This window comes from Carassius gibelio, chromosome B10 (genome assembly GCF_023724105.1).
Source record: "Carassius gibelio isolate Cgi1373 ecotype wild population from Czech Republic chromosome B10, carGib1.2-hapl.c, whole genome shotgun sequence".
Taxonomy (NCBI): domain Eukaryota; kingdom Metazoa; phylum Chordata; class Actinopteri; order Cypriniformes; family Cyprinidae; genus Carassius; species Carassius gibelio.
Window position 1 is genome coordinate 24,298,066 of NC_068405.1, and position 27,356 is coordinate 24,325,421.

General features: G+C 37.7%; 1 protein-coding gene across 4 annotated transcripts; it reads left to right on the top strand.

Annotated features, from left to right (window-relative positions):
* The first annotated feature begins 6,732 nt into the window (after positions 1-6,732).
* Positions 6,733-25,545, top strand: LOC127966845 (transcription factor RFX3-like). Of its 4 annotated transcripts, none has more exons than XM_052568152.1 (17): positions 6,734-6,908; positions 11,288-11,406; positions 11,692-11,783; positions 12,414-12,663; positions 13,791-13,865; positions 14,226-14,407; positions 15,047-15,166; positions 15,860-15,981; positions 16,071-16,183; positions 17,187-17,302; positions 17,760-17,914; positions 19,373-19,470; positions 19,561-19,710; positions 20,967-21,175; positions 21,313-21,466; positions 21,564-21,606; positions 23,354-25,545. In XM_052568152.1, the coding sequence occupies exons 2-17, from the start codon at positions 11,293-11,295 to the stop codon at positions 23,605-23,607; spliced, it is 2,247 nt and encodes a 748-aa protein (XP_052424112.1). In that variant the 5' UTR covers positions 6,734-6,908; positions 11,288-11,292; the 3' UTR covers positions 23,608-25,545. The 4 variants fall into 4 exon arrangements, with proteins under 4 accessions (XP_052424116.1, XP_052424112.1, XP_052424114.1 ...); XM_052568154.1 differs by having other exon boundaries at positions 6,742-6,875; XM_052568155.1 differs by lacking the exon at positions 6,734-6,908 and adding an exon at positions 8,833-10,339.
* Positions 25,546-27,356: the final 1,811 nt, after the last annotated feature.

Below are 27,356 nucleotides of genomic sequence, written 5' to 3' on the forward strand. Positions count from 1 at the left end.
CCCGCTTTGGACTCCCGAACTGACTCAAATGATTCGCGATTCCGCTCTGAACTCCCGAAAATGACTCAAATAATTCGCGATTCCGCTTTGGACTCCCGAACTGACTCAAATGATTCGCGATCCCGCTTTGGACTCCCGAACTGACTCAAATGATTCGCGATCCCGCTTTGGACTCCCGAACTGACTCAAATGATTCGCGATCCCGCTTTGGACTCCCGAACTGACTCAAATGATTCGCGATTCCGCTCTGAACTCCCGAAATGACTCAAATGATTCGCGAACCCGCTCCGAACTCTCGAACTGATTCAAATGATTCGCGAACCCGCTTTGAACTCCCGATCTGACTCAAATGATTTGCGATCATTTGTTGTCAACAATTCTCTATGTTAACCTATGTAAATTAATTTAAAGAACTTTATAGCAATAGCTTTCAGTCTCTAATCACCAAACCCCAGATATAATTCAACACTGAAAGAACATGAACATGAAAAAAAGATGAACAAACCTCTTTAATTCGTCTTGCCCAAAAACATTTCAAATGATCTCAGTAACTTCCCATTCAAAGCATGCTTTTTCAATGTGTATATGTATATGTATGTATGTTTCTCGAAATTGATTCTGAATAATTCAGATTGTTTTCATTTATTCATTTCAAAATGTTTTGTGTTATGTTGTCCATTGTTGATAGTTTTCATACTTAATCTGTGAAAGGAACATTTTTAAGAGCTCAACACAACAGCTTTTATGATGCAGAAGCCACTTTAGTTTTTGATTCTGAATATATTATTCAGGTGTTTTCTTATTTATTTCAGAAATCCTTGTGATATACAATATTCAGTTTGTGCTGGTCTGACTTAATCAAAATAGTGTTTAAAAATTACTTTCTGTTTTACTTATATATAGACCATAACGCATAAAAGCACATTAATGGGAAGATTAAAGAAAGTTATTTCGTGTGCATTTTGAGTGCGTTCTTTCACTGCATTATTCGGTGTTTTCAAATGCATTTATGAATGCATGTGAATGATCACAAAATTCAAGATATGGGTGTTAGAAAATGTATATATTTATATCATTTTATGTAGTTAATCAATATCACATGAAGAGTGCCATTTAAGTTTTTCTCCAAAAATCAGTCACTACAAACAATAATTTAATTACAAAAACAAAATGTTGCAGAATATTGTAATATATGAATGAATAATAGCCTAAAGAACCTTTGTGCCAAAAGAGTTATTTCTTGTCATTATAGAACCTTTTTCATCTATAATGAAGACGGAATTGCAGCAAAGTCTCCAGAGTTACACATCAGATCTGTTCATTTACAATCAATGCACTGTAATGATAACTTGTGATGGCATTGAATGAGACACAAACTGGTCATTTGAACAGCAAAACGTCCAGAAGGCTGTGTTAGAGCCCTGCACGGGCCTCAAATATAGGACATGGACATAGACTTTGCAGGATATGGAGGTGTCAGTGCGATCACTTGCACTTTTTTCAGTGGATACACTGTCATTTTTGCTCATAAAGGTAAGAGTAATACATAATTCATAACTGTAAAGGGTCTATATTTATTTGTGTGCACTCACAATATCAGCAAAACGTTGTGCTTTTATAAAATAAAGAAAACTTTCGCTTTCTGCCGACTCAGTCTTGAACAGAAGCACTTTACAAAAATGAACTGAAACTCAGTGAATGCATGCCTCAGAGACATTATAAATACATCTATAGAAAGCTTTAGATTACACCTTAATTAAATAAATTAAATCGAAAACAAAAACTCTTTCATTATAATCATGATCCGTAAAGATGCACTTCTCTCTAAAGGTGTGTCTAATGAGGAGATCATCGTCCACATTTTTGCGACACTGACACAAAAAACACTAATTTGTTAATAAATACTTCAAAAAAATACTATTTCCCCTAACACATACATGGTAATTACTTTTAACCGTTACTTTGTGGTAAGCTTTAGCCTATTTCCTTATAGCTTATTTTTTTAAGATGACTTGTTTCAGTTTAGATTTTTATGTGCATTCAGTCATTCTACTTTTTTATCTCTTCTTCTTTGTTGGTTGCCATGTGTCAAAGATGCTCTGTTTAGTTTTTAGGATGACTTTTTCAAGGGTCTTCAGATAAAGAAAATAGCATCTTTACAAACTCTGTTGCTGATCTATTGTTTCATGCACCACAAAAAGGAAAATTATGGACAAATGGACAAAATGCAATAGAAAGAAATCATTCTAGTAGACTAAAGATGTTGATAACGAAGTCTGTAAACGTGTAAGTTGTTAGGAGCCTTGTGTAGGAGCTGTTCATCATCACAGAGGAACAAACTGAAGCTCACATCACCATAGATACAGATTCCTCATGATCTGGGAGAGAAAAAACCCCTGTGATTATTATGAATTACTCACAATATTCTGTATTCTTAGACACACTAAATATAATCACGCTGTGATATTTTAACCGTGTGCTCATGATTAATTACTCTACATTCAGCTCAATTAAGCAAAAGATTAGAAGCCAATTATCTGAGACATCATCTCCACTTGTTGTCATCTATTTGCGTTAATATCATTTGGAAAGTGAATGTAGTCAACATGAAATCAAACTGGACTTTTGCTTTTTTTAGTCTTATTGTGATTCATTGGTTCATCTCATTTCAAATATATAATCCTCATTATTTGTATTGCTTATAATCTAAGAAAAATATATATTCACACTTTTAGTTTAATCATAGAATTTACCTATACTCAGAAACTGCATTTAAATTGCATAAAAACAAAAACATGAAAAGTAAGTAACAGTAACAGAATTAAATGCTGAAAATCAAGCTTTGATCGCGGAAATAAATTACCTTTTAAAATATATTGAATTACAAAGTAATTATTTTAAATAGCAATATTACTGCTGTGTTTTGGATCAAATAAATGCAAGCTTGATGAGCAGAAGAGACTTCTTTAAAAACATAAAAAATCTTACTGTTCAAAAACAGTGTATATGATAATACAGTGCATTATAAGATGCATAATTAATGCATTAAAACTACTTTTATAATGCATTGTATTTAAAGGCTTTAAGTAAAGCGTGTCATGTTGATTTGTGACTGTGTTTGATGTGACGTAGTTGAGCACAGATGACACAGCCTCGCTCCACTGGACCTGATTGAGACCAAGCGCCAGTCACCCACTAACGATCTCTACACTAGTATGTAACACTAATTAACACATATATATTAGAATAACAGGGGCTGTTCACTAGAAGCAGAAACATTTTTCTTGCATATCATGTATTCTTTCAGACTAGTGGAAAGAAAACATCTTTTAAGTATTTATTTTACTGATCTTTTTATATTTGTGTCAGTATTTCAGTTCCATTTTCTCTTACAGAATGATTTTTCATGTTTTTTTAAAGAAGTCGTAATTTAAAATGTATATATATATATATATATATATATATATATATATATATATATTTTTTATATATAATTCATTATTACTTTTTAATAAAATATTACAGAAAAACAATTTTCTGATCAATTTACTTTTAGATTAAATATGTAAAATAACTATATTAATGCTTACAGATGCACTATTGCACAAAGCAATACGGCAATTTTGTTTTCTGTTTAGATTGATTGTGCAGCAAAAAATCAGAGAGCCTTCCTAGCAACCAGACAACACCACCCTAGCAACACTAATAGGCAGCACATCTGTGTGTCATCCAACACTATATTATAAGCACATTCACATATATTGCATATGTGCAGCAAGCAGATGCTAAATGCATATTAAAGATGTGACTGCAAGCTGAGAACAAACCGATCAGCGCTGAATGATTCACAATCTGGTCGTTCCACTCTTACAGCAACAGATGGCAGTCTGTCAGGCGCAGTCCAAAATAGATCCACATCTAATCTCATCATACAGATTATATAAAGTTTTCCCAAGATCAAATATCACCCCGAGGAAACATCATTCAAACCTGGAATCTGAAATGATGGACTACAGCTGTTAGATGGTAATATTGTTTAGTGTTTTGAATAATCAAATGGCGTGATGTTTTTTTGCATTAACACCCGTCAGGTTTCTCTGCCGATGCCCAGACCGTGTTCTCATACGATGCCAAACACATTACTCCCTGTCCCATGATCCAGATGCCCATGTTTGAGGACAATCTGTGCTCCTCAGCTACGTCTCAGCCAGAGCTCGACCTCCAGCACAACTCAGAAAAACACAAATACTATAAATAAGCGTGATTGCATTGCAGAAACTCTTATGCTTCACATCTGTACGGTGGAGAGAAGCTCGAGCCGGATCTCATGCGTCTTTACTGAAGGATGCATCTGCTTTTGTCTCTCACAGATTAGTTTAGATCTGTTTAAACGCTGCTTGATCTGTGCAGATTTCTCTCCTGATTCAGACCAGAACACTTTTTCACTGGAGGAAGTGTTATTCTGGATTATAGACTCTATGTGTTTGAGTTAAAATCATCTTAATGCTGGATGTGTTTCAGGTTTTGTCTTCTCCAGATGTTCACTGATGGACTGGAGTGCTGTGGATTATTGTGATGTTTTTATCAGACTCTCATTCTGACGGCACCCATTCACTGCAGAGCATCCATTGATGAGACCCTGATGCAGTGCTACATTTCTACAAACCTGATGAAGACACAAACTCATCCTGATCTCAGATGGCATGGCAGATTTTTGGATGAACTTTAAAGATAAAGTTCCTTTAAAAATATTGTGCATCTATATTTTAAATAAAGAAATATTTTTGGGGCCACTATATTTAAATAATTCATAAGCCAATAAGCAACAAATAATGCATTTATGACATACTAAATCCATATTGATGTAAATATTTATACACGAAGCATACATTTGTAATGTTTTATCAACTAAAATATTGATGAACATGAATTGCTTTTGAGGTTTACATACCCTCATCTAGTTTGTGAAAACCTTTTAGTTGCTGATCAAATGACAGCAGTAGTGTATTTTGTGTAGTTTTGGATAAAATGTTTGACTAACTACCAAAATATCACATTTATGCCATTTATTGCTTTTTCAATTGGGCTGTGGCTAGAAGCAACACAGCTAAAACCGGAAGCCATCAATAAATATTAGATTGTGTTTTATTAACGTCTAAACCTACCCCTTACACTAATGCAAAATAGTAATTATACAGTATTAATTCATTACAGACATACTGATATATTTCAAATGTTTATTTCTTTTAATTTTGATGATTATAACTGACAAGTGAGGAAAATCCCAAATCAGTATCTCAGAAAATTTGAATATTACTTAAGACCAATACAAAGAAAGGATCAGTCTGTGGCGCTGCTCAGGTGTTATGAGAGACCAGGTGTCTCTGATAGTGGCCTTCAGCTCTTCTGCATTCTTGCGTCTGGCATATTGCATCTTCCTCTTCACAATACCCCATAGCTTTTCTATAGATGGGTTAAGGTCAGGTGAGTTTGCTGGTCAATTAAGAACAGGGACACCATGCTCCTTAAACCAGGTACTGGTAGCTTTGAAACTGTGTGCAGGTGCCAAGTCCTGTTGTAAAATGAAATCTGCATCTCCACAAAGTTGGTCAGCAGCAGGAAGCAGGAAGTGCTCTTAAACTTCCTGGTATACGGCTGTGTTGACCTTTGACCTCAGAAAACACAGTGGACCAACACCAGCAGATGACATGGCACCCCAAACCATCACTGACTGTGGAAACTTTACACTGGACTCAAGCAACGTGGATTGTGTTTCCTCTCCTCTCTTCCTCCAGACTCTGGGACACTGATATCCAGAGGAAATGCTAAATTAACTAAATTCATCAGAGAACATAACTGTGGAGCACTCAGCAGCAGTCCAGTCCTTTCTGAAGCGAGACGCTTCTGACGCTGTCTGTTGTTCAAGAGAGGCTTGACACAAGGAATGTGAAGCTGAAACCCATGTCTTGCAGACGTCTGTGTGTAGTGGTTCTTGAAGCACTGACTCCAGCTGCAGTCCACTCTTTGTGAATCTCCCCCACATTTCTGAATGGGTTTTGTTTCACAATCCTCTCCAGGGTGCAGTTATCTCTGTTGCTTGTACACTTTTTTTCTACCACATCTTTTCCTTCCCTTTGCCTCTCTATTAATGTGCTTGGACACAGAGCTCTGTGAACAGCCAGCCTCTTTTGCAATGACCTTTTGGGTCTTGTCCTCCTTGTGCAAGGTGACAATGGTCGTCTTTTGGATAAGTGTCAGGTCAGCAGTCTTCCCCATGATTGTGTATCCTGCAGAACTAGACTGAGAGAACATTTAAAGGCTTTGCAGGTGTATTAAGTTAATTAGCTGATTAGAGCGTGACACCAGGTGTCTTCAAAACTGAACCTTTTTACAATATTCAAATTTTCTGAGATACTGAATTTGGGCTTTTCCTTAGTTGTCAGTTATAATCATCAAAATTAAAGGAAATAAACATTTGAAATATATAAGTCTGTGTGTAATGAATGAATATAATATACAAGTTTCACTTTTTGAATGGAAATGGTTAAATCAACTTGATTGTATTTTGATGGTATTCTATTTATATGACCAGCACCTGTAGTTGGACAGTGTGACGTGCGCATGCGCAAATTAGTCCTTTCATTCATCTCAACCACACTTGCTTCAGAAAGCCCCGCCCACACGGCGTCAAGCGCCTCCTATTGGTGTATTAGCATTCTGTGTGTGAACAGCACACGGTTGCGCGCTGAGGTTTATAGCAACCGTTGCCCTGAGCTGCAGCGCCATAGTCACCGTAGTCCTGGCGACTGTAACCCACCAACAATAACAACATCCTAACCGTCACCTTCCTCATCCTCATCTTCACACCAGTCCAGGTGAACACTTCCACAGTACCCGCTCGCTCATCAGTAAGTTCCCGCTTTAATCGCTGCTGGATGCTCAGGTGTGTTATTTCTGATGATTGGAGTCGAATCTGAAGATCTTGTGACGGTTTCATCGCCGTCGATCTTCCTCATCCTTCTCTACAGATGTTTCTCATCTCAATCGCGTCTCTTTGTTAAACCCGAATATAAAAACGACATCTGTCGCGGTTTGAATGCTGTTTACGAGTAAATACGACGACAACGACACGCGTTTGCGAGACTTTGACGCAGAAAACGCGATGAAATCGGTGTTTTGTTGAAGCGCAGCATCATCTTCTCCTCACGAAGCAGGTGTTGCTAAGCGGCTAATGTTAGCATCGTGAAGCGATTCTTCATCACAGTTTGCGTTCGTGTTCGAAAACACACCGTTTGTGTGATAATTTTCACGTTTCTATTTGCTGAAAACGATTTGGTTGTAATAAACCTGTATATATGTGTCTCGTTTTTGTGAGGCGTTATCCCCAGCTTCATTCTGACGCTCATTTGTGATGAAACCGAGTGAGTTTTCTCTTCTCCGAGTTGTTTGAGCTGTTGGTTTCGGCTGATGAATGTTCCTGAATGGTTTTAAGATGCGTTTTGTGGGGTATAATGCGCATATGAAGATAATGTGTCTGTCTTCTATTGTTATAAAGCAGGAGTTACTCTTGCTAAGCTATTGGCCCTCAGCCTCTGTGGCCGCGTCTCAAAACCTAGTGTGCTCCCTACATAGGGCGCACATAGTTGGGCATCCATACACTAAAACTTGTGTGCTGGATATCTAGAGCTCATTAATAGCCAAATGTCAAAGAGTAGTGGACATCTCAGCCTAAGTTAGCTGTGTAGAATCCATTATAAGCTCATAGTAACATTAGTATTGACATCACTTGTCGAATCAAACATGGCATTTTGACATTATATTCTGTAGCTGGTTGGGTTGCATTAAAGGAAGAAATGCAGGGAAGGTCATGGGATTGAAGATGTGTCCTGCTGTTGAATGTTGTCAGAATTTTCTGTATTTATAATCCTTTATTTTTCTATGAAAGGCTCAAGTATAATAATGCATCATCATCATCAGTTTTCTAGTGCTGCCAAGCGATTAATCGCATCCAAAATAATCCCAATATTATTTACATATGTGTGTGTTGTGTTTATTTATGTATTTGTATATAAATACACACGCATGCATTTTTATTGCATTATATGCAGTTTGCGGGCGATCCTCACATACTCCAGACCGCAGCAGGTTCGAGTCACATCGACTAAACAAACCGCCGAGGGTTTCCTGGAGTTGCATCAGGGTCCTCTGTGAGATGAAGAGCGTCTCGCTTCCCCTGTTGTCTTCATTATAGACCGAGGAACAGGTGTGTGTCATGAAGAAGACCTGACATGTGCTCAGTGGAGAGAGGCATCATGGGATATCACTACAGCCTGCTTCACTGATAGAAATGCAACTTTTGATATTCTGGAAATTAATAGTGAATTTAGTCAAAGGAAATGTGTTGTGCTTAATGGATTAAGTGTTTTCTCTGAAAGCAAACAAAAGCAATCCAGCTAGCTAAGGTGATCTTGTTATTCCAGGTGTTTCTCTCAGGTCCGGTGTTTTTAGGTTTATCTTCTGTCGTTGTCTTCCTCCTGTCAGTCTGTTAATGGTCAAACCGAGGGGACGGAGGGATGTCAGAAAGCGCTAGTTATCAGCGAAGCCGTGCCACCTGTCCGCAGTATCCCGTTCCCTTCCCAATCTCTTTAAGAGATACTGATTGAGTAAATAATTCATATCCATTTCAGTTCTAGCTAAACGCTTTGAGGTTCATAGCTCACGAGCGCGTGGGCGGATGCTGCTCGGGAAAAGAAAAATAGTTAAGATTAATCAAGTCTCTCTCTTTTTATTTGCTTTATTTTAGTGTTTTTTTTTTTTTATCTTAACCACCCCTGGCATTGCTAAATATACATCAGCAACTGTAATCACTTCAGAAGTCTTTGTTTTAATGATCGTTTCTGCGTTCTGAATATTTTCGCTTCAAGCTCAATTGGCGCAGTAGATACACTCTTAAAAATAAAGGTTTCTGAAAGAGGGGTTTGCAATAAAGAACCATTTTTGGTTGCCCTTTAGGTGAACCGTTTTTAAAACGACCACTTTCATAATCTTTAATAATCTCAAGAACCTTCTTCCACTTTTTGGTCAATGCATTGTTGCATGGCCCTCTGTTGTAACCTTTGTGCATGCATGAGACTCAAACTCAGATTGTCCTGCCTGATATATATATCTATGTATGGCATCCCAAAAGCAGGTTTGACCCCTCGCTCCGTGGGCCGTGGGGGTAGAGACCGCTAGTGTCGCCCTCCTCTTGGGCCTTTGTTACCCCTTCAGCTTTTGAGTGTGCAGAAGCTCAGCAGAGCTGTGTGTTTAAGTGTCCCACAGGGAGCTGAAGGTGAAGCTGGGGGGTGGAGGAGGGAGCAGACAGGTGCATGATTATACACAGACGGGGAGCAGGTGGGGTCACTTCAGACAGAGCCCTGCTTCAACATCCACACTTTTACACTGGACATCAAGTGCCAGAATGATTCATCAATAAACAAAAGTAGATATAAATTAGGATTAGGATGAGGGAAACATCTGTGTCTGGATCTGTCAAGCGTACGAGTAACAGATGCATGTGTGCTGAAATAATGTAGAGTTTGACTGGGCAGAATTCAAAGCTGTAACTGAAATACTTTTATAGATGTGCTTCGTTAGTTTATTTCACTACGTGCACAAATGGATAGTTGCAATGTATCCTTTTGCATTTACCATATTTCTGTGAATCTGATGCTGTGTAGATCACTTAATGCCACCAGGAAGTAAAAAACAAGTAACTGAAAACTAGAAACTAGTCTTTTTAACCTTAAACTGCATAAACATATTACACCAAATACATAAAATAATGTTATTTTTAGCAACGTCATATAACCCCATATGGTAATCCAAACTGGCATCAAATGTGAGAAGTGCTATCTCTGAATAGTTTAAGCGTGTTCTAGTTGGCGTGTGCATTGGAAATGGCCGTGATTATGTGTGAGTCAGGAATGCTGGGTAATCAGACGTTTAGGGCTGGGGGGGAGGTGAAGTGAACACAACAGCACCTGCACCCTTCAGGTAAATGAGGAGCAGAGGAAGAGGAGGAGGAGGGAGTCTCTGGGGAGAGAAGCTCGGCTGTAGGGTAATTAACCTGCAGAGACCTGATCATGGAAACTTTTACAGCTGAGAAGCCTTGGGCTGCGTGTACGGTCGAGCGCCGCTGCTCAAACACGGCTTGTTTACCTGCCGCATTAATGCTCGCATGCACGGGAGCAAGAACAACCAATGCAATTATACATAGTTTCTTACATTAATGATTTCAGCAATACTGCATTCAAGAGGAACGTCAGCTGTTGCTTTTGAAATCTCATCGGCTTAAAGCGTGAGTATAGAGAAACCTGTCGAGGTGGTTAAATATTAACTACATTTATTGCTTTGGGTACGGGCAGATGACCTGCCCAGAACACACAGATCCCGTCCAAATCAGCACTGTGTGTATTTCCTCAGGGACCAACCATTGGACCGATCTCATTGCTCAGAATCTGAAATGCCATTTTTGTTATTCTAAAATGCTTGAGCAAAGTCTCATAAAAGTGGTTCGTTAGAATTAACTCCCAGAACTGTGTTCACATTCACAAATAACAGACTCCGAAAATTAGATAACACGACCGTGTTTCGTCTGCTGGCTCTGAAGCTCGTGATTTATTGTATACAATGATTATTAAATACAGTGCCTTCTGCTGCAACAACTTGTTTCTTCGTGATTTTTAGGGCAAGTTAACTCTTTCCTCATCAGCATTTTAGCTGATTTTCACTAAAATCTCATGGCCTCCAGAATATTTTGTTGTATGAATATCTGAACATGCAATACATCAAAATAAAAATATTATTCCAGCTTCAAGCATTGTTTTTTTTAATTATCATTAACACTTGAATGTAGGCAGGTTTCATAAAAAAAGCAACATTTTGAGCAAAAAGCTGAGAAAAACAAATTTTTCTAAAAACTGTACATCAGGATCATATTCAGTAATATAATCAGAGTAAAGCTGCAGTAGTTAACTCCTTTAACACTTTCTGGATCCACACTTCACTCGCTAGCATCAGACTGTTCTCATTATACACTGTTAGTGTTGAGGATCGCATTAGTTTTCATACGAGATGCTCGTTTCTGCGTCTTCCTGGTCTGTGTTTGTGATCAGTGACTCATTCAGGAGATGTGTAACTGCGCCCCCTAGTGTATAACAGTGAGAACACGGACACTTCTGTGTTTGTTAGAGAAAGAGTTAATCAGGAATTATTATGTGAATGATGTTGATTCTGTGTGTCCAAGGCGCCATGCAGACCCCCGAGGCCGGCGCTGACTCCACGTCCAGCGTGCCGCTCCAGACCAGCGTGCCTGTGCCGTCTGCGGTCAGTGTCCAGCAGGTGGCGTCTCAGGTCCAGCAACAGGTGAGGCAGCCCACAGCAGTCTAACAAACTATTATAACTCAGCCGAAACTGCTGAGAATGTGCTCACCCCTCAGGCCTTCCAAGATCAGGACCAGTTTGTTTCTTCATCAGATTTGGAGAAATGTAGCATTGCATCAGTCTCTTTCTGTTTGCATCTTAATGAAAGAATTATAACTATAATATACTGCTGTTTGCTTCACTATCATCTGAAACCACGTGTTTATATATTCTCCGTCTTTATGGAGACGTGAGTGACTCTGGGAGTAAGTGTGTGGTGTGTTTCAGGCGCAGACTGTTCAACAGGTCCAGCATGTGTATCAAACACAGGTGCAGTACGTTCAGGAGGAAAACAACCCCGGTTACACCAACGGGACCATGTGAGTGTGTTCATGAGCAATACATACATGCATGATCTCTGCAATGGATGTCAGAGCCATGGCTTTGTCATTAGCACAAATGCTGAGAAGTGCCTAAGTGCACCAGTAAAATGCAGAATTAGTCTCTCATACAAATAAAACATGGGCGATATGGGGAAAAGTGCAATATTTGTTTTTTCTCAAACATTTGACCGATTCTCGATTTAGCATCTTGTCAAAGTGTCTATTTCTAAGATTTGGTAATAATTTGGGATCGTCTGCTTTTTACAGAAGAATCTGTCTGCTCTCTCTCTCTCTGTCTATCTCTCTGTCTCTCTCTCTCTCTCTCTCTCTGAGTAACATTCAGATCGCTCATATTTAGAAATGCACTCAGCAAGAGGCTAAGATCTTTTAAATTGGCTATTATAAATAAAATGTCATCAGCCGAATGGAGAGAGCACATATCAGAAAGGCAATCAGAAGCAATGTTCTCTATAAAATAGTTATGCTTTGGTGATTTGTGTATCCATGGAAACAGCACTCTCACCTGAAGCTGAAAGGATGCGAACGCATCGAGACGAGACTTATTATGTTTCTCGAGTCAATTAAAGAAACCGAACTCTGTCTGAATCGCTCTTGTTTCATCGGCAGACGGACGTATTCATACTCAGAACCGCAGCTGTACAACCAGAACAGCGGCGGGAACTACTTCGACACGCAGGGCAGCTCGGCTCAGGTGAGCTCTCACAGTTTGACCAACAACGGGAACGGTGCTCTGGCCATGGGGCTGTCAGGAGGACAGATCATCAGCAGCTCAGGAGCGTATCTGATTGGAGGAAACTCCATGGATGGCTCCGCCCCTCACAGCACGGCTCAGACCACTAGAGCCTCCCCCGCCACGGTGAGCTCCAATCACAGACGCACACGACTGAACTTACTCTGATACGTGACCCTGCAGCACAGAAGCAGTCATCAGTAATACACAACAATACACTGCATGAGTCACAATTATACATTTCTCTTTTATGCCAAAAATCATGAGGATATTAAGTAAAGATCATGTTCATGAAGATATTTAGTAAATCTCCTACCGTAAATGTATCAAAACTTCATGTTTGATTAGTAATATGCATTGCTAAGAACTTCATCTGAACAACTTTAAAGATGATTTTCTCAATATTTAGATTTTTTTGTCTCCCTCAGATTCCAGATTTTCTAATAGTTGTATCTCAGACAGATATTGTCCTCCTCACAAACCACACATCACTGGAGAGATGATTAGTGTAAATCTCAATTTCACCAAATCGACTCGACTGGTTCTGTGCTCCAGGGTCACGTATGTGCTTGGAACGATTAAAGACATATTTTAATCATTTTTCTATTAAGCCCATGATTTACTCACCCTCAAGGCATCCTATGTGTATATGACTTTCTTCTTTCATACGAATCCAATCAGAGTTGCATAAAAACTGTCTTGCTCCTCCAAGCCTTATAGTTTTAGTGAATGTTTAGTTTTTTTGTTCAACAGTCCAGAAGTAGTCAAATAAAGCGCATCCATCCATAATAAAACATGCCTCATGTTGCAAATCAGTGTGCTTTTGTAAAATAAAATCATAAAATTAAAACATTACAAATACTTTTCTCTCACAGTAGACAATTTTTAATATAACTGATTGAATTCATCTGGAAGAAGAAAGTCATGTATACTAGAGGGTGAGTAAATCATGGGCTGATTTTCTATTTTGGGAGAACTAACCCTTTAAGTGCTAATCATTTTAGACTGTTTTTTATGAGAGACGTCTATAAGAGCTGAAAACACAAGCATCCTTTAGTGAATGAAAGCTAACCGAAGCTGGATGATTATGATTATATGTGCGGTGCAGGGCTGAAGTGTGTTTGGTGGCTGGGATGCTTCAGTCGGGTCTGTTTCTGCTGCTCAGCTCTCTGTCGCTACAGCCTTCATTTGATTTACTTTCCCCCCTTTTTTGTTTTTGTTCTCCTTTATTCTTTTGCTCTTTGGTCTATCAGATTGAAATGGCGATTGAGACGCTCCAAAAGTCTGAAGGTTTGTCCAGTCAGAGAAGTTCGCTGCTCAACAGTCATGTAAGTTGTGAACATGCACCGCTTCGCTTTCTTTGCACTTCGCTTTCTCTCGCTTTCTCTCTTTCCTACACTGTGCCATTCAAAAGAGTCGTATTATAAATTCAGAACATTGCATTCCATACATTTTAAATGAAGTAAATGTTTATTTCCAGATTTTCAGTGTGGACTTTTTAAATGGCAACGTTTACTTGTATCGTTCTTCTGTGTGTATGGTTTCAGTATTTGTAATATTAACTGTTTTACTCGTCCAGACCCATTTTCATTCCAAATCTGTGACTTCCTTCCTTCCTTTCTTCCATAGAACACAAGATGCTAATTTATGTAAAGAAATGTGCACTTTATCTGATGAATTCTTCACAGCTGCAATGGCTCCTGGATAATTACGAGACGGCGGAGGGCGTGAGTCTGCCGCGCTCCACGCTCTACAGTCACTACCTGCGCCACTGTCAGGAGCAGAAGCTGGATCCCGTCAACGCTGCGTCCTTCGGGAAGCTCATCCGCTCCATCTTCATGGGGCTGCGCACACGCCGCTTGGGCACCCGGTAAAATCAGCTAACGGATATCACACACAAGTAACGCTCATCAAGGCTGCATTTATTTAATCAAAAATACAGTAAATGTTTTTACAATATAAAATAATGGTTTCTATTTTAATATCATTTAAAATATAATTTATTTCTGTGATGCAAAGCTGATTTTCCATCATCATGACTCCAGTATAAAGTGTCACATGATCTTCAGAAATCATTCTATGTACTGATTTATTATTAGAATTATCAAATCAAATATTTTTTCTTTGATGAATAAAAAGTTAAAAAGAATCTTTTCTAACAATATAAATCTTTGCTATCACTTCTTATCAATTTAACACATCCACGCTGAATAATTTTTTAAATTTCTTTCAAAAAATGAATGAAATTTTACTGACGACAAACTTTTGAACTCTAGTTTATATTGTTAGAAAAGATTTATATTTTAAATAAATGCTCTTAACTCTTTTAAGATCATCGTCTCTTGATACAAACCCAGCAAGAGGAGGTTATCGCACTGAAAACTTTATTTTTCACACACTTAAATCGCTTTTATTTTCCAAATGTAATCGAATCATTTGGTTGGTAATGTGCACTGAACAGAAAGCCTGCATTTATTCACAGCAGTCTCATTTCTGGCCTTGATTTCAGAGGGAACTCTAAGTATCACTATTACGGGATCCGTGTGAAGCCGGACTCTCCTCTGAACCGGTTGCAGGAGGACATGCAGTACATGGCATTGAGACAGCAGCCCGTCCAGCAGAAGCAGAGGTACTGTAGACTGTCAAACCACAGGAAAGAGATCGGTAGCGCTCTTCTCAAGAGTATCCCGTGTGCTAGTAGTATTCCCAACAGAAGAGCATGACGCTAGCAACACCAAGGTCAAGGTTCAGTTTACAGGAAATGCATGTACTGATCAAATGTATACCTTAAATGCATGCACAAATGTGGATTGAATCGTGAGAACCAATCATAAAAATGCAATTTACTATATAACGTGAATGGCACAGAATTTGATTATGGGGTGTAAAAAAAAAAAAAGTATAACAAATTAAATAGTGATGCTTTTGATTATTAGTAATTAAAGAAACCATTAAAAATGAATCCGGAAAATAAATGGAAAACACAAATTTGGTCAGAAAACAATTTGAGAAAATAAAACATTTCCTAGGGTCTTAATTTTGTCTTTAATATCGTATGTTTCATTATTTCAGTTAGGATAGTTTTTTTATTTAACCATTAATACAGAATCTAGAAAAATTTAAATGGGGGCAAAAACATAATCCACATTTTTTTTTTTTTTTTTATAAAATGGAATTTGGAAAAAAAGAATTAAATTGATTTCATAGGGCCCTATAAATGTACATGTAGCGCCTGTGTAAAGTTTGTTGCTATCCATTTGAGCTCTAAAGGGAGCTGGTTTTGTTTTGGAACAGGGCTCATCTGTTGTTGTCTCTTCTCTAGATTCAAGCCGGTACCGAAGATTGACGGTGTTTCGGGGGAGAGCTTCTCCAGCGGGGGCCACACACCCAGCGCTGCGGAGCAGACCTTCATCGCTCAAAGCCAGCATCATCAGCAGTTCCTCGGTAAACATTACGCAAAAATCACAGGAGACTGTTAGCGCACATTCGTGTTGTAGAAGAGCTTTTCTGAATTTCCCCTTGTGCCCCATTAGACGGGTCCATAGCTCTGCCAGAGTTCACTGAACTTGACCTCGGAGAGCCTGTGGAAGGCGTCGGACCAGAGGACGTCAAAGCCCTTCAGACGCTGTACAGAGAGCACTGCGAGGTCAGTCGTCACGCTCAAATAGACCTTTATCACAGTCTGCGTGTCGTCATATCCGGCTTCGATAAGTAGCTTTAAGGAAATTCCAAAATCAAATCTAAAATGTGACGATTAAAATCGGTTGAGATGCTAAACAAATGGCAATTCAGTTAGTGGCATGAGTTTATATGAATGCGTGTCTGAGGGGAACTTACTGTCTTTAGAAAAGTTAAGATGGTATTTTTTCTTTTTATCTTGCCTTTGTATAATGCATAAGTGCAGCACTGCTTTGTTTACAGGAGACGCTTTAAGCTCCACCTGCTGGCAGGGAGTGAATCTGCGTCTCGTTCATCGTCTTTGTCTGCTGTTTCGGTTTCATGCAGATATTTATGGATAGTTTCACAAAACTGAAGTCAAACCATTCTGTTTTAAATTCAGATTTCGAAATTATACAAGCATCTTTGTTTGGATCATGATTAAAATGCAATGGTTGCATCTAATTTTAAATGGAATGAGCATAGACAATGCTCTTATTTTGTTTATATGAAGATATTTTTATTTTCTTGTTACTTATTTGATTTGGGGTTTGTTTTTATTAAATTTATTTTTGTTACTTACACCTTTATCCAAAACGACTTACAAATGAAGACAATCGAAGCAATCAAAACCAACAAAAGAGCAATAATATGCAAGTGGTATATTAGTATATATTATTATTATTATTATTATTATTATTATTATAGTGTTATATTTCAGTTTCAGAAAGAAAAGTGCAGCATTTTGTCCAAGAAATAAAAATGGACACATTTAATTTATAATTTGTCTTAAACTCATTTTGTTAAAAAAAAAAATTGAATTGAATTGAATCGTGAAATCAAAATTGTAAATCGAATCGTGAGTTGAGTGAATCATTACATCCCTACTATTATTTGAAAAGTCCACTCTTCGACCGTGGAAGTGTGATAAAGGCCTATTCTCAGATAATTTAATTCAAGTTTAAAGATGTTGTTACCATTTTCACACACAGGCCATTTTGGACGTAGTGGTGAACCTTCAGTTCAATCTAATCGAGAACTTGTGGCAGACTTTCTGGCGCTATTCTCCATCCAGCTCTGTAGAGGGCGTCACCATCACTGAAAACAGGTGTGTTACTCCTGTTACCTACCTCTGTTTCATCAAGTTTATTAGATTAAACAAGCAATATTGGTTACACTGTATTGTTATATTCCACTTTTGACATTCTACTAACTACAAGTAACTTTGCAACTATGATTGGCGATCATCTGCGGCTACACGTCGACTGATTCATGCTCGTCTGCAGAGTAGACTGTTAGGTTTATGGTTAGTAAAATAAGTTGACAGATTCTCACAGTCAGTATGTTGCATGTTTTGGATCTATCAGAATAAAGTGTTAGCAGATATTAAGCAGACAGTCTAGTAGTACTCTAATGACTGCTAGTTGACATGTAGTTGCAAAGTTACTCACTGTTAGTAGAATATCTAAAGTGGAGGATCAAAATAATGTTTGAATGCATGAATTATTGATTATTAATTATTAATTATTAAGCGTAATGTTAAAATCGAATTATTTTTGATTAAGTGGTCTGAGTGAAATCGAGGGCCGCCTGCCGCGGACCGGACTGATTCTGCTCTGTGGAAACGAGGCAGTGCTAAAGTGGATGAACACCTGTGATCATCTGATGTACCAGGCCCTCGTGGAGATCCTCATCCCTGATGTTCTGAGACCCATTCCTAGTGAGTCTCTCTTCACAGTCATAGCCTCAAGAGGCCAAATGTGGATTAGCATGAAACTCTTTTCTTCCAGTGTTCTGTTCAGTTCAGAAACTAGGGTGTAAATCGGAGGGTTCGTCTTAATACAATGCGACATCGATTCTCATACCCAGCAATACATTTGCAGATAACTCAAAATACTCTACGATAAGATTTGATACTGTATATCAATCGATTTATCGATATTGTGATATTATATACCTATTTTAAACAACTTTCTAAATTTTTATTAACTCACAAATGCAACCAAATAAAATAACGTACATGAACATGACCTAAAGGCCTTCACAGCATCCTGTCAAAATAAAAGTTTGGTTTAACTTGAAGAAACTGTGACAAAAATATTACTCAATGTAAATGATCGTATTACTACTAAAAAACTATTTTTTTAAATAATTGTTTACCAGCTAACAATTTATTTAGCAGAAATATGTAAGTACACAACACAGTTTTTCTGGGGGGAATAGAGAGGAAAAAAAATATAACATTAAATATTTATGCTTCAATAAACTTAAAAAAAACACAGCTTTTCAGGGTTTTCAGCTCAGTCTAAAAGATATTTCAGGTACAGAAATGTAATAAATACTGCTAAGTAACTGCATAGGCTTCAATGTATAAATAAAATATAGATGAATCATTATTGATGTTTAAAAGGATATTTAGTCAGGAGCAGTGAGCACAACTTATTTTCTTTGACGGCATTAGGTTTATTAGTTTTCTTTCACAGAAAACAACTTCTCACACAACGCTCCACAGCTCCGACAACAATCCTGAGCATCTTTTACGCTCACCTTTGCCTTCAGGCCGTCCTTATATTGAGTCCTGATACGTGAGTTTGAAGGAGAAAAAGAAGTCTCTTCTGCTTAACAAGCTTGCATTTATTTGATCCAATATACAGCAAAAGTGGTAATATTGGGAAATATTTTTACTATTTAAAACAGCTGTTTTCTGTGTGAATCTGTGTTAAAGTGTAATGTATTTCTGTGATGCTCCGCTGTATTTTCAGCATCATTCCTCCAGTCTTCAGTGTCACATGATCTTCAGAAATCAGAATAATATGATTATTTACTGCTCAAGAAACATGAAGATTATTATCAGTGTTGAACACAGTTGAGTACATTTTTTTTCAGGATTCTTTGATGAATAGAAAGATTCAAAGATTGGCATTTATCTGAAATAAAAAGCATTTGTAACATTATACACTATAACAGGGGAATTTAATATATTTTAAAATGTATTCACATAGAAAACCGATATTTTAAATAGTGCAAATATTTCACAGTTTTACTGTTTGTGCTGTATTTTGGATCAAATAAATGCAGGCTTGTTGATCAGAAGAGACTTCTGGGAAAAAAAAAAATCTTATTTTTCTTGTCTGTCCTTTATTCAGTGTAAATCTAAATCTCCATCTGTGTTCGACAGGTGCCTTGACTCAAGCCATCCGTAATTTTGCCAAAAGCCTTGAGGGCTGGCTCACCAACGCCATGAGCAGCATCCCTCAGAGGATGATCCAGACCAAGGTAAGACTGTAGAGGCTTTCCAGCTGATAATGAAAGCCTTTGTCTGCTGTAGAAATCCCAACTTTAAGAAGTCCTTCCTCTATTGCGCAGGTTTCTGCTGTTAGTGCCTTCGCTCAGACGCTGCGCAGATACACGTCTCTGAATCATCTGGCGCAGGCGGCCCGTGCAGTGCTGCAGAACACCTCCCAGATCAACCAGATGCTCAGCGACCTCAACCGGGTCGACTTTGCCAATGTTCAGGTAAGTTTTGCACTTCGTGGCATCTTGACAGAGAAAGCCAGCATTTTGTTCTATAGTTTTGAACATGCACTCTTTTGTAAAGGCTGGAATACACAACACCTGTAAAACACTAGGTACCAAACACTTGCCGACTTTGTGAATGGTAAATCCCAAGTATTGATTACCTAGTAAATAAGTAATACATTAATTTCATACTGTAGTTAGTATCTATTAACATATGTGACCACGAACTACAAAACCAGTCATTAGGGTCAATTTTGCAAAAATGAGATGTATGCATCATCTGAAGCTGAATAAATGATCTCTCCAGTGATGTGTGGTTTGTTCGGAGGACAATATTTGTCTGAGATACAACTATTAGAAAATCTGGAATCTGAGGGAGCAAAAAAATCGAAATATTGAGAAAATCATCTTTAAAGTTGTTCAGATGAAGTTCTTAGCAATGTATATTACTAATCAAACATTACGTTTTGATATATTTACAGTAGGAGATTTACTAAATATCTTCATGAACATGATCTTTACTTAATATCCTCATGATTTTTGTCATTAAAGAAAAATGTATAATTTTGACTCATTCAATGTATTGTTGTCTATTGCTACAAATGCTCCTGTGATACTGATGACTATGAAATGAAAATATAAACTAAAATTTTCTTAATATCAAGCATAAAATGTTACCGATATTAAACCGATATTATTCAAACCGATATTATTCAAAGATCATACAATCTTCATTTATTTGTGACATTAAAACTAAAACTTCAAAAGCAAGATAAAATGTCCTTGCAAAGGTTTCATATTAGCAACATCCAAAATACTTCAGTTTATCTTTAGCTTCACTATTTACAAACAATTAAAGCGCGTTAAAAAATAAGTTGTTCCAAATTTAGCTAAGTTTAACTAGACAAGATTATTATTATTATTATTATTAAGTACAATTTGAGGGTATTTATATTAAGTGCATGCATTTGAAGTGTGCTTGGCACAAAATGTATTAAATTTATTTTTCACTAGGGTTATTATACTTGGCCTTCACATCATTTATCAAATTAGTCTCTGCCCGTCATGCACTATGCAAATATTCAGTGAAATCTATCAACTGTGACCTACCCAAAATCTGCAGACTGGCTTTGACTTTTGGCAACTATCTGACTTTTGAATCTATGCTAAGTTCGTGTAGCCTATTCCAGCCTTACAATGTCGATTAGCCGACGCATCGCAGTGATGTTGTGATGGTTGTTGATGGCGTACAGGAGCAGGCCTCGTGGGTGTGCCAGTGTGAAGAGGGCGTAGTTCAACGCCTCGAGCAGGACTTCAAGGCCACCCTCCAGCAGCAGAGCTCTTTGGAACAGTGGGCAGCTTGGCTGGACAACGTGGTCACTCAAATACTCAAGCCGTACGAGGATAAACCATCCCTCCCCAAAGCTGCACGCCAGTTCCTGCTCAAGTGGTCCTTCTACAGGCAAGACATTTCACACTTGGTTCAGTTTGTGTAGATTGAAACCACACAATGGCAACCAAATGAAGCAAGAATCTCTCCTACACCCTTACGATCAAAGTGTTAACTGTACTTTTGCATGTTTTACTGTGCTCTCACAGCTCTATGGTCATCAGAGACCTGACCCTCCGCAGCGCGGCGAGTTTCGGCTCGTTCCACTTGATCCGGCTGCTGTACGACGAGTACATGTTCTATCTGGTGGAGCACCGCGTCGCACAGGCCACAGGAGAGACGCCCATCAGAGTTATGGGAGAGGTAAAGACTGTGTGTAGCTCAGTTTGAGCCGTAAAGAGCCACGAAGCAAGGCTTTCTCTCTAATCACCATTTCTTTGTGCTGCTCCGTCTATCGCAGTTTCAGGACCTGAATAACATGTCACCTGCCAACATCGACAAAGGTAAGCTCAGACTGCAAGCTGAGACCTCATTACACCCAGAGTTACATCATTACAGTCCGGACTAATGAACCCAGCCACTTAAGACCAGTAGAGGACGCTTTCCTCTGAGAGACAAGACCTTACTTGTGTTCCTCCATCATTACGTTTTCCTTTCTGGCTCACATCACCAATAATCCCTCTAAATTTGAGTCATTCTGACTAATACAGACCATGGTGGTGGTCCATCGTAGAATAAGTTGTCCTTTTTTATCTTTATAAATAAAATCAAGCTACATTGCCTTAAATTTTCTTTTTGTTTAAAGGGATAGTTCACCCAAAAATTAAGATTAAATCAGCTTGCTTTGTCATTACTCTTTTGCTGTTTAATACACTATGCCTTTCTTTCATTTCGGACAACCGCTCTTTTGAAATATGACACTTTTGACACTTTTTATATGATACTTTTGCATCTTTTTAAAGGGATAGATTACACAAAAATAAAACTTCTTTCATTGATTATGCAGAAACGTAGCGAGGACATTGGTTAAGCAGTTCCAGTGACATCAGGGGTTCAACTGTAATTTAACGAAGCTACGAGAACACTTTTTGTGCGCAAAGAAAACAAGGTTGTTCAACAATTCTTCTGAACACTGATAACACACAGACTATTTTAACGATGATCGTACAACGTTTCTGGGACTTTTCATGTAGGGTCAGAGAGCTCTCGGATTTCATCAGAAATATCTTAATTTGTGTTCTGAAGATAAAGGGTTTGAAACAACATGAGAGTGAGTAATTAATTACATAATTTACATTTCTGGGTTAACTATCCCTTCAGAAGCTTGATGTTCAACACACGCACCATTATATCACTAGTGCACACGTGACATTATTTAAACCTTTCCTTCTGTAGTTTAAAACAAAAACACGACTTAATCTTCATGTTTGGGTGAACCAACCCTTTAAAGTCCCACTTTATACTGCAAAAACATTGTATTTTAGTCTTGTTTTCTAGTATAAATATCTAAACATTCTTGAATCAAGATGTGTTTACTGTACAAGTGAAATGATTTAATATATGAAAATAAAAAAACAAATTCTACATTTTCAAAAATTTGCTTAAAACAAACAAAACTATCTGCCAGTGGGTCAAGAAAAATAATCTTGTTTAGCCTTTTGAATTAAGACTATTTTTCGTATGCCATTGGCAGATATTTTTGTTTGTTTTAAGGAAAAACTAACTTTTTTTTTTTTTTTTTTAGATAACAAGACTTAATATTTGACCCTGGAGCACAAAATTATATATTTTTCTTTTATGCCAAAAAGGATAAAGTAAAGATCATGTTCCATGAAGATATTTTCTAAATCTCCTACCATAAATACATAAAAACATCATTTTAGATTAGTAATATGCATTGCTGAGAACTTCATCTGAACAACTTTAAGGATGATTTTCTCAATATTTAGATTTTTTGCGCCCTCAGATTCCAGATTTTCTAATATTGTCCTCCAAACAAACCACACATCAATGGAGAGATGATGCATAAATCTCAATTTGACAAAATTCCCTCTTATGACTGGTTTTGTGCTCCAGGGTCATGTATCTTAAATCATTGTACTTGTACAGTAAATTAATCTTGTTTCAAGAATGTTTATAGACATTTATACTAGAAAACAAGACTAAAATACTGAGTAAGAGGATGGTTTTTTGCAGTGTTGAAGTGAAATGGTTTGTGAATGACGTTCTGCTTCTCTCTGATGTCCGTAGACGAGGTGAGTGAGATGGACAGTGATCTGGACGAGGAGATGGAGGAGATGGAGGAGTGTGACGAGCCTCTGGCCAAGCGGGAGAAAGCGGAGCCCGAGGTCATGCAGGTGGAGGACGGCAGCGGCGCGGTGCTGAGCGTGGTTCAGTCCAGCATGCTCAGCGCTTCACCCTCGAGCGAACACATCCTCAGCTCGAGCGGAACCAGCACCATCCGCCACTGCAGCAGTCTGGGAAACACATACGCCTCGGTCTGAGAGCCTTTCAGTGCATCTGTCTCCAACACATCTGTCCTCATCCTCAGCAGAAACACAGACTCTCGCTGAGATCCTCAAGCTCTAGCAAACCAACTCCAGCATGTGACGAGATGCTGACCGTACAGTTTAAACCCCTCATGTTCCCAGGTGAAGAAAAATAATGCACTCTGATTTTGTGCTTAATATACTGAAAATGATTCTTTAGTACGTCTTTAAGATCATCTAAGAGTCTGTTTTAGGACACCAGAAACATAAACTAAAATGTACTTCTAACACACTGCAAAAGATTTATTTACTGTACAAGTACAATGATTTGAGATATTAAGTCTTGTTTTCTAAAAACAAGCAAAAATAATCTTAATTCAGAGGCTAAACAAGATTATTTTTTAAATAATAAAATTTTTTAAATAATTTTACTTGTTCAGTAAAATAATCTTGATTCAAGAATTTGTAGAAATTTAGATATAAATACCAAGATAGTTTTTTTTTTTTGCAGTGTACTATCTCTGTATTTTACAATTGTTTTTAGTTCACACTTGTACACTCAAGCGGTGACTAAATACATTTTTAAATGCACAAATAGTATGCAAAAATGGTGTCCCAAAATAGTGTCCCACAGTTGAGTACACACATAAGTTTAAGTACTAAAGAGTAATGTTTTGTATATTAAGAACAAAATGAATGCGGAAAACTGCACTTTTGTTTTTTAGTTAAGAGAAAACACTTGTGTCTGACCCAGATCTCCAGCCCAAGCCTCTGGCTCCAGGGAACCGTCCCATTATCACTGCTCTGCTCATAGTTCAGTCATGTTTAGATCGTGTTATCGAAGCAGGCTAGACATCTTGTACCAGACGTAATGAGCTTGCCTTCTCACCTTCTCTGCTTGTGTTTCCAATTGCCTTCTGTTTGTGGATTTAGTCGTCTGCTAGCTTGAAAATGAGTTTTTTTCTTGGTCAGATATGCTGCATGTGTGAACTGCATCGTGGGTCTTTTTCTTTTTACTAATTGGACCAAAAACACAAGTGTGAGAGACAACAGGGCGGTTTTGAAGCTTGGGTGCTTCTCGTGCAGAACAGAGCGAATGTCAGGGATTCTGTGTACCTCGGGTTCATCTTAGTGCCTTAACCCCAAACAACAGCTTTCCATTCGGTCTGTAGTGAAACCACACGCCAGAGAATACTCCTAGCGAGCGTCTGCGGCCCATTCATCACGTGGATGTGTTTGTGATCAGTAACTGGAGACCGCGTGGATCTGGCCGAGGTGTTTGTCGTCGTGTGTATCTTGTGGCTCTACCTCACTTAAACACATCCTGACGGGGTCGTGTCTCTTAATTGCTGACCCATGGGTCGTCATCAGCTGCCCTGTAAAAACACGACTCGTGCACCAAACGCTGATGAATATCAGTGAAGATAAAGAGTTTATAAGTTGGGTCTCGCTCACAAACGAGCAGATTTCACTATCAAAACATTTACGTAAATTATGCTACTGAATAATTTGATGAATGAGTTGTATACATTTTTCTTTTGTGCGGTCAAATTAATAATTGCATCCAAAATAAGTTTTTGTTTACATAATATATGTATGTGTACGATGTATATTTTTATATAATATGTGTGTGTGTGTATGTATGTGTGTGTATATACACATACACACCCAAATAATAATGTAATTTACAATATATTATATATAAATATTTATGTAAACATCACATTTTCTTTAAATGTACACATGCATAATATAAATGAAGCATTTATTTGGAAAAATATATTTATTTAATTTTTTATTGACATTCTAATTGATCTCAATCCAACTGCAGTTGGGTTAGTTTGATATAAAGTAAAAATAACAACAACAACAAAAAATACAGCTAACTTACACAATTTAAAAAAAAGTTAACATTAAAGTTAAAAAACAAATTCTGCAATTAAACTCTTTTATGTATGTATGTATGTATATATATATATATATATATATATATATATATATATATATATATATATATATATATATATATATATATATATATATATATATATTAGTATGCGCACATTTTGTAAACAAAAACGTATTTTGCATGCAATTTAATGGCGATTTAATCATTTGATAGCACTATTTTGTTTTAATCTGCATGAATAGATGATGCCGTTTTATTTAGTAATTGATCTCTGTTTTGTTTGTTGTTTAGTTCGTGTGAAACGTTATCACAGCATCCGTTAGTAAAGTTAAGGAAGAAGTCGTCTCTTTGGTTTCAGGAGGTACAGCTATCTTACCGATAACTTTTATACTTGACCTGTCGTAAATCGCTGTGCTATTGTGGAAAACACTGGAAAATTGTAGTCGGGAACTGGAAACTGCGTTATTTTCTTCACTACTTGACATTATTTTAAGCGAGCGACTGTGCGCAGAAGCTGTCTCATGTTGTTTTATGCATTTTTTTTTTTTTAATAGCAATGTATTATGATCTTATTTTATTTTTAAAGTGGGATGATCGTTTCCGTGCGTCTGACGCGTCCAGTTTTCTGATAATCGTGATGTTGATTTATATTTACGTGTGCAATTTGTGAAAAAGTCACCTTTTTAAGCGTAACGACCAGCTACTAAAGATTTCTACAGCTGAATTATTTCTGAGATTATGTGTGGTTTTTGCAAGTTGATTTGCGTTTTCGTTCCTAGAGAAGAGCGTTGGTTGGTGTTCCTTCTGTCCTCGTGCCTGGACTCTATTGGATTGATGTTGATCGTGTGCGATGACTCGACTCAAAGTGCTTTTGGTCTTGCATGCCTTTTCTCGTGCTGCTAGAATATCATGAGTTCGCTTTCGGACACCACGTCAGAAAGTATAGAACAGTTCAATGCATTGATTTCAAACCACATGCCTGTTTCCACTTTGCCAAAACGGGGGGTTCACATACTTTTGATTCGGAAAGTCTACTCTTTGTTGCATTGTTTTTTTTTTTTTCTTTTCTGAACAAGACACTAATATTCCTCAATGGCTGTTTGCAACCTTACTCTGGATATCAATGCAAAGATGCTTCTGATATCAACATATCAAGCGCTGAGGAGCGTGAAGACAAGACTAGAGACTTCAGTGCCTTTGACTTCTCCAAGACCTCCAGAACCAGTACAAGCCAACGCACGGCTGGACGTCTCCCAAAAACACCACTCACCTTTGACACATATGCAGTTTAAAGGCACCCAAACTGATTCAACTTGTGATGAAACGATGACATGAACAGAACTCTATTGGGATTCCACCAATACGAGCACTGCACTATCAGTGTCATCACGAGGGGTTTTGCTTTTGCTTTTGGTTTCTTTCTATTGTACGTAGAGTGACATGCTTGGTTTCTACGTGGTCTTATTTTAGGGGGTTTTCAGAATATATTTAAGTGCCATTTGACTGTTTACGTAGTGAGTCGTGGCCTGCTGTAGCGCGTTCAAATGCAAGCACAAGCGTCGTGGTACTCAGAACTGAAATCCTAGATGTAAATATTCAGATAAAATGGAAGGATATTTATTTACAGTCCCTTACATCAAGCAGTTTAATAACAGATATGCTTTGAAAGTGTAAATTGTGATATTTCCCCCCATCTCTCGCTCTCTCTTTATCGTTTTGGATGATGTAACTTGCATATACAGTAAAAAAATTTCTTTTTTGTGTGTTGTTCCAATTTACCTCTTAGTAAATTAAATCCTTTGAGAATTGGTTAAAGCTTACTAATAAGTGTAGAGTGATTTGTATTGTGTATTTG

Coding starts and splice junctions, on each gene's coding strand:
- LOC127966845 (XM_052568152.1), top strand. CDS start 11,293: ATGCAGACCCCCGAGGCCGGCGCTGACTCCACGTCCAGCGTGCCGCTC. Junction 17,915..19,372: donor TGTTCTGAGACCCATTCCTA/GTGAGTCTCTCT, acceptor TGTGTTCGACAG/GTGCCTTGACTCAAGCCATC. Junction 19,471..19,560: donor AGAGGATGATCCAGACCAAG/GTAAGACTGTAG, acceptor TCTATTGCGCAG/GTTTCTGCTGTTAGTGCCTT.